Here is a 7,618-nt window from a genome sequence, read left to right as displayed (position 1 = left end):
AACTTCCTTTGGCAAAAGTAGACGTTTGGAAAATATTTATTGTTTATCTTAAGGCCCTATTGTGGAGTAATAGTGTTGATTTACTGAGTACCTAGGTTGTGTAAGACTTCTGCACGTGACCTACCTAAAGCTAAACGCTTGGCATTATCATGGAGTAAAAATACTGATCCTTAGAATAACATTAGGTATGTTCATTTGCCCATTAAATAATCACATCAAAGTCGGGGAGGATGTACTTGATCATGAGTCATTATGATATTCAAACACATTTAAATTTATAAGCAGTTAAATTAAAAAACTCCTCTTGATCAATTTAATTAAGTAGTTAATTAATTATACACGTTAATTAATTACATACGTTAAAGTGAATCAGTCAGGCGCCAACGCTTACGACAAAAGCAACTGTAGTCAAGTCACTGTAGGCGCCAGCAGGGCTACTACGAAACTCGAAGTTCGTGTCGTGCGGTCCCTCTCGCTCTCGTATTAAATGAGTTTCGAGTTTCGTAGTAGCCCTGCAGGTGGCAAGAGGCGCTACTTTCCAGTTTCCAGTGAAATGTTTTGAGAGGCGTGGAAGCGGTGTACATATCTCGCTCTACCTTGATCAAGGGCTAGAGTCGGCACTGTATCAGCAAGTTTTATGTTGAATTCAGTTAGTTTCAGTATTATTACATAAGGTAAGTATCTAACTGTAATGAGGGCTATCGTTTTTTGTCTCACTAGATGGCGCACTGTTGCGTGAGGTTTTTAAGTATGGCTTTCAAAGTCTGTTATTACGGGCGTGAAAACAAAGTTTAGATTAAAATCATATTTAATACACCTTAAAACCGTACCATAAAAATATCGAGCATGCCACAGTGTTGCATAGTCCCCGTTTTGTTCGGAAAAAAGGAGGACAAAGGTTTCCGAAAGACAAAACTGTTTCAGAACACAGACATTCATTGCCCCGGAACGCATATTTGCCATAATTAATTTCAGATATTGCAAAATATTCACAAGCGTCTGGTAATAAGTAACTCAACTTTTACTTGCTTGTTTTTGCTACTGTTAGTAATTATGTTGGAACTGAATTATCATGAAATTCCTGTGTCACCACGGACATAGATATCTTGAACCTTGCACTTGCAACAAACAATTCTAGTTCTCTCATAATCAAGGCTATAACAAGCACTTATGAATGTCAAAAAAATCTACCACCGGTTCGGAAAAACCTCTGTTGAGAAGAATCCGGCAAGAAACTCAACGAGGTATATTTTTTAAACAGATTTACAATATTATTAAATGATATCTATACATCACAAGTATTTAACACAACTTTATTTTTAACACAGTAGGTTCGCTATTTGAAGGGATCGCTAATGTGGATTGGAATTATTTCCAATAATCTCAAAAGGGGTGTGAGTATTTTTTATTTTTTTATGAGAAGGAGGCAAACGAGCAAGCGGGTCATCTGATGGGAAATCATCACCGCTGCCCGTGAGTACCAACTGCTCAAGGAGAGTCATTGGTCCGCTGTCAGCCTTTTAAAAAAGTATAAGCCCTTTTCTTGAAAACCCCGATGTCATAGTTGAAACACTGCTGACGGAAGTTGATTCCAAATTTTCAGTGTACGTGGAAGGAACTGCTGAAGGAAACGCACAGTGGTAGATTGCGATTGAGTATAGACTCCTTCCTGGCTTACTAACTAGATAGGTAATTTTCACTAACTTTTAATGTTGACTTTTAAGGTTACAGGTACACTTAACTGAACTCTAGAACTTGTGACAAAGTACATAGATCAAACTAAATGAAATGAGCTTTTGCTGGCAAGTTTCCAAATTACACACGCAAACAGATTACGACTGGTTTTATTAGTTTTAAAAACAGTTTTACACTAAATAGCGACGTACACGGTTTGGTTTGGACGCCATGAGAGACAAAGAGAGCGAGACCGCAATAGCGTTAGTGCAAAGTTCTTCATAGCCTTAGATAGAGCAGATCGAAGTTCTCAAACGTTTTTCTCGTAGAGCACTTTCAAAATTTTACCTATTATTATCGGTAGACCCCTTGCAGCTACATTTCTATTCCCAAAACCCCCATCTTTCTCACACGAACGTGGACCCTCGTCTGGTCTCCCGTCGGGACCACTTTGGGAACCTCTGCCTTAGAAGAAACTGCTTTACTTTTCCTTCAATTTAGCACAGAAATATTCGTTTACGGCACATTTGTACCTGGAGATATTTTATTCAAAGGATTTCGGAGATCATGGGACAATACGAAATTTGACAACTCTTGAATTTATCAGTTCCTGTGTATTACTACAAAGTGTAGATATACCTACAGACATGTTCAGTGAAGAAAAAAAAATCAGTTGAAATTTACACTTTTTAATCTTTATCTGCCTCTTTCTTAAACGCTTCACTATGCAGCATGATGGTGCTACTTGCAAATGACGACACTTTATAACTCTTATTATATGTAAAGGTAGCACCATTAATTTGGTCTTGTACACTATATTGGCCACTATGGGGCTGTTTCACCATCCATTGATTAGTGTTAACTGACGGCTAAATGTGATGCCGTCTCCGTCTATTCGAACAAAACAAATAGAGACGGCATCACATTTAACCGTCAGTTAACAATAATCAATGGATGGTGAAACAGCCCCTATACATACAATTTTTAGAACTCCAAAATTACGACGTTGAATCACGAACTTTTTTAATTTTTGTCAAACGGTGCTGCTCGCCAGTTCTGTTAGTTTGAACTTGGCTTGACACGCTACCGCGTGTCTAGATTGTACACTTTGGGTTGATGCTAGATCAAACAAACAAAAATGGAGCCATATAACAAAAATCATATATTTTATTCTCAACTGAACTTAACAGAATACTAAAGCCTATTTCCTATAAAAGAGGTTGCCCTCCCCACCCCAAAGTCTTCGGCCCCCATAGCCGATCAAGTCCTGTCTTAGACCGTTGTACTTCTTGAAGAAGAGCTTCTTTAGGATTCGCTTGCGACGCTTGTCTTCCTTCAGGCAGGATTCCAGCTTGTCCATGCACACTTCCTCCCTGAAAAAGGAAAATATTATATTTTCCAACACCAAAGAAACTAACTAGGGCCTGGGCAAAATGAGCCCAACGATTTTACGAATTTGCTGTTTACTTTCTCGCTAGCTAACCATTGTTTTTATTTTAACGGGAATTCTAAAAAAATAAGTCTGAATTTTTTGTGTGTGTTTTTGTGTTTGTTTTTAACTCTTTCACTCCGCCCTTTTCCTCACTTGGCGGTGCGGCTGGAAAGATTGGGATGAAACTTAGTATGTAGAGCTGCAGATATTTCCACGGGGCCGGAATATATCGAGCTATTTACACATAATATACCTAATCCCAAAATCTCAAAACTAAGTCTAAAAACATTGCACGGATACTTTTCATGTACTTAAGCAGGCTTATATTGCTTGTACGTATGTATAGCTTGAAGACTATGACTTATTTTTTAGAATTCCCGTAAAAATTTAGTTAGGTCCCAGAAATTCAATTGAAATACCAGACCTAATGCTTTACACGAGCGTTGCTGCACGTAAAGACTTGTTACTCGTAAATATAACTCACTTGTAGTTCTGGTCCAGCATCAGCTTGATCGGTTCGGTCTTGGTGAACTTGTCAGGCAGTCGCGAGCCCGGCGGCATCTTAGCCAGCTCCTTCATAATGCCCATTATAGTGTTCTCAAGCTGTGCCAGCTTTGGCACCATCAGCCTTTTGATTACCTGCAGACCAAGTGTAACAAGCCCTGGTAGTATACTCAACAGACTCTAGTGGTTTGATCTATGGCATCTCAAGCAGAAGATTGTAGATTTGTAACCCTGTCACCATGAGCTTTTCGATGAAGGAAAATATTGAAAGAAAACTAGCATACGCGTATACGCCGACGCAGCAGTTCAGTTGTGTTTGTGAATGAATGATTCGTTTATTCACAGAAACATATGGTAGCTGAGGATCTTACATTACAGTACCTAATAATTAGGTATTTCCCATAATATGTTTAGCCAAGGCAGGCATGTGAAAAGCAATTTCAGCGATTTAATCGCTCAGTGGTCAAAATAGATAATACTTCATTCAAAATAATTGTCATCAAATAAAATAAAAAACATTCAATTGCAATTTCTTAAAACTATACAAATTAAATTTTCATGTCAATCTTTGAATTTATGCATTAAAAAATCGTTTATGCTGTAAAACCCATTTTCACTTAATAATCTGTACAATTTCATTTTAAATTCACTAATAAAAATCCCAATAAGCACGGTAAATTAATCATCTCCATCTGAGAGCAGGCCTATTGAGCATATACATCAAATGTAAGAGTATACCACCAGGATCATAGAGAAATGGCGTAAGGCAGATTATCAATGACGGTTATGTAGTGGTGGAAATTTACGTCGGCTGGAAAGATTTAGGGAAGTTTTCTCGAGATCGAATAGCGATTGCAATCGAAGAGTCCTTAACCCAGCAGTTGGTGAATGAGGACTGATTTTATTTAAATTGAGTAGGTAATATTATTATTAGATTATTGTTCAGTGGACTTTTACAAGCTTTTATTTAGTTTGCCCTGTTTGTTGCTGTTGTTTATTGTTTGTGTCAAATCTTGCAAGTTCAATTGAATAAGTATTCGAAATGAATATTTTTTCAAGTGGTCGGATTAACTTGAAATTTGGTATACGTATGCAAGTTGGATGACAACGCAAAAAAGTACAGTCAGCAAAAGAGCTTGTATTAGAAATGAAATTATAACAGAAAGTTGCATAATTTTGTGCTAATTCTAAGACTTAGAGCTTTTTCACTTTGTTACGCTACCGGGCAAACATTATTTTTTTATTGTTTCTATCTAATTAACATATATATTGTATGTGCTTTCTATAATATTACCTTTCCACACCTATTTCCGGTTTTGCACGGTGACCTAAATCTTCTGCCCATGTCCATCGTAGGCAAATTCTGAATTTGAGTTATGACATTGGACAGGGTCCCAACTGCAGTCTTCTGAGCTGCAATAACAATAATAAACATTCTGTTGATATGAAAAATGATCTGTTATAATTTGCTCGTCAGTATGAATCTCCTGCGAAAACTCAATGCAAACTCGAGTTAAGTCATTTGTTTAAATTAAACAGGCGTTCCAACTTACCCATTTTAGCCCTTTTTGTTTTGCCCACCCTAGCTATATCCGGTCTCTCATCTGAATTCTTGCCAGCGTTAACTAATACTATTAAAGTTAATGACAAAAAAGCCACACTATACTTTTTGAAAATCATTTTGTAGACGACCAGTCTCGTCTAACGCTAGGCAATAAAGGAAATTAGCTCGTAAAAAGCCTAAAGTTTACATAATTCTGTTTACACGAGACTTTTCCTGCGTACCTTTACTAAATTTACCATTGTTAGTGTTTACGAAATCAAGATGAATGATTACAAAACATAGAACTTGATAAGGCAAAAGCTGACACACTGGTCTGAGCCACGAGTTTTCTATTGCAACTTAAAAATGTTTTCTGGGCAGAAGAGTCAAATTTTATACTTAATCATATTTTTCTTACTTTGCACTATAGCACTTTAACATTATAACCTATGTATCATTCGTATATCGGTTCCATTGGGTGCGTCCCAAGTTATATAAAAACGTTAGATATCATTTCATATTATAAACGTTCATTATATATAATTACATTATGTATAACGTGAAACACTATAATTTCATAAAGTATAACGTTCGATTAGTATAACAGTTGTTTTATATACTTTCATAAGAAATAACATGTTTATGGGCTAAATTCATATTATATATCATACATAAGGTATACCGCTTATAATACGTAATAACTTCTTATATAACATTAATATGATATAATATCAAGTGATATACTTTGTTTCTAAAATACTTGGTAAAGTTTAAAATTTTAAACCAGAAAATTAGGTGTTTAATTTTTGTATTGCAAAGTTTTACTTCAAAATTTGTGCGAGCGAGCGAAGCGAGCGAGCAAGACCGTTCGGAGCAGAAGCGACTTGGATAGTTTAGGTTCAGAATAGCCTTCGATGCTTAGCCTTCGATGTTAGGTTTTTTTATAGCAGCGATGAAACCTTAAAAGAGAAATATATATTTTTTATTTATATATGAGCGTTATGTTTTCCATTGTACGATTAAATGAATTTTATATGTTTTGGTTGTTAGAGGTTTCGAATATTATATAATTTGATCGTTACACTCAATGTATTTATGTCCATAATGAAATTATATATTTTATCATTATCCATTATGAGCATTATAGCAAACGGATGTTATGTTTAAAAAATATAGAAAGTGAAGTTATACGTAATGAATATTATATGTTTTGTTTTTATATATTCTATTACTTACCCGGTTCCATTCGTGCCTACCAGTGCCAGTACCTATTAGTGTTAAGTTATAGGTTATAGAACCTACCTGTACTGCGGAGTTATAGCGTGGTCTTAAATGGGCGTAGGTACCCAGCATTGTTTATGAGTGGGGCAGAAATAAATAAACTAAGTACTTAGAAGGAAATTCAATAAAAAAGCTTTTTATTTTCGGTTCGGAAATCGCAAATAACCTCAGTCGATTTAATTACCCAAATGAAAAAAATATTTTATCATTATAATTAGTTTTATTTTGCCTAAAAATTCTTAGCTTTGGGCCACAGGACAGGGTGTGGGGCAACTACTTCACCTTGCCCCGCTATGGGTAGGTACGCTCGGAACTCTAACTCACTTACTTATAACCACAAAAGAGGCCCACGATTTTAAAAGCAAAGGCATAAAGCATAAAGGTATTACATAAAGTACCTGCACATGAGTGTTAATGTTAATTCACACTCATAAATTCAACCGGTATTTCTGTGGTTATAGGTGGTTGGTTAACTAACACTAAGGGTCAAAGGAAAACAAATTTTGTTTCTGTTATTTGGGTAGGTAGGTTAAATTTATAAACACGGAAGTTGTCCCTTAACAACTTCAAAGTAACAAACAACCCTGTAACGTGGGATGTAACATGGCTGTAACATGAGAAGACAGTCTATTATATGAGTCAAATATTTAGCAACTGTCACTCACTGGTCCCCAACAGTGACTCATGTATGACGTCGAGCGATCGCTCGCGACCACGGGCCTTAGGTGGAACGATATAGAGGGCGACACCATTGTTGCGGGCATTTAGTGGAACGTACCTACCCCTTGTGTTGCCCGTTCAATTTTTTAGCCCCTCATGCAAAAAGCGAGGGGTGTTATAAGTTTGACCGCTATGTGTGTCTGTCTGTGGCACCGTAGCTCTTAAACGGGTGAACCGATTTGAATGCGGCTTTATTATTTGAAAGCAGGTGTTTTAGCGATGGTTCTTAGACATGTTTCATCAAAATCGGTTTAGCCGTTTTTGAGATATTGAACTTTGAAGTAACAAAATCGGAGTTTTATTGTAATTTGCCATCATTTCGTTTTGTGGTATGGTCAAGGAATTTAATTCATGAGCCACCATGGAACTTTTTCATAGGATAAGTCATTACAATTTTCATTGATAATTAAATGGTATGTTATGCCGTTTACTGTGAAATGGTTCCATGGTGGCTCATAAATTGA

At 36.4% G+C, this 7,618-nt stretch overlaps 1 protein-coding gene across 1 annotated transcript; it reads right to left on the bottom strand.

Annotated features, from left to right (window-relative positions):
* Positions 1 to 2,815: 2,815 nt before the first annotated feature.
* On the bottom strand, positions 2,816 to 5,361 carry LOC141428538 (uncharacterized). The gene is made up of 4 exons (XM_074088535.1): positions 5,164 to 5,361; positions 4,905 to 5,023; positions 3,591 to 3,745; positions 2,816 to 3,047 (listed from the first exon to the last, which is right to left on the bottom strand). The coding sequence occupies exons 1-4, from the start codon at positions 5,288 to 5,290 to the stop codon at positions 2,876 to 2,878; spliced, it is 573 nt and encodes a 190-aa protein (XP_073944636.1). The 5' UTR covers positions 5,291 to 5,361; the 3' UTR covers positions 2,816 to 2,875.
* Between the last annotated feature and the right edge of the window lie 2,257 nt (positions 5,362 to 7,618).

The sequence above is a fragment of the Choristoneura fumiferana genome, chromosome 6 (assembly GCF_025370935.1).
Source record: "Choristoneura fumiferana chromosome 6, NRCan_CFum_1, whole genome shotgun sequence".
NCBI classification, from domain to species: domain Eukaryota; kingdom Metazoa; phylum Arthropoda; class Insecta; order Lepidoptera; family Tortricidae; genus Choristoneura; species Choristoneura fumiferana.
This window is presented reverse-complemented; position numbering and strand designations above follow the sequence as displayed.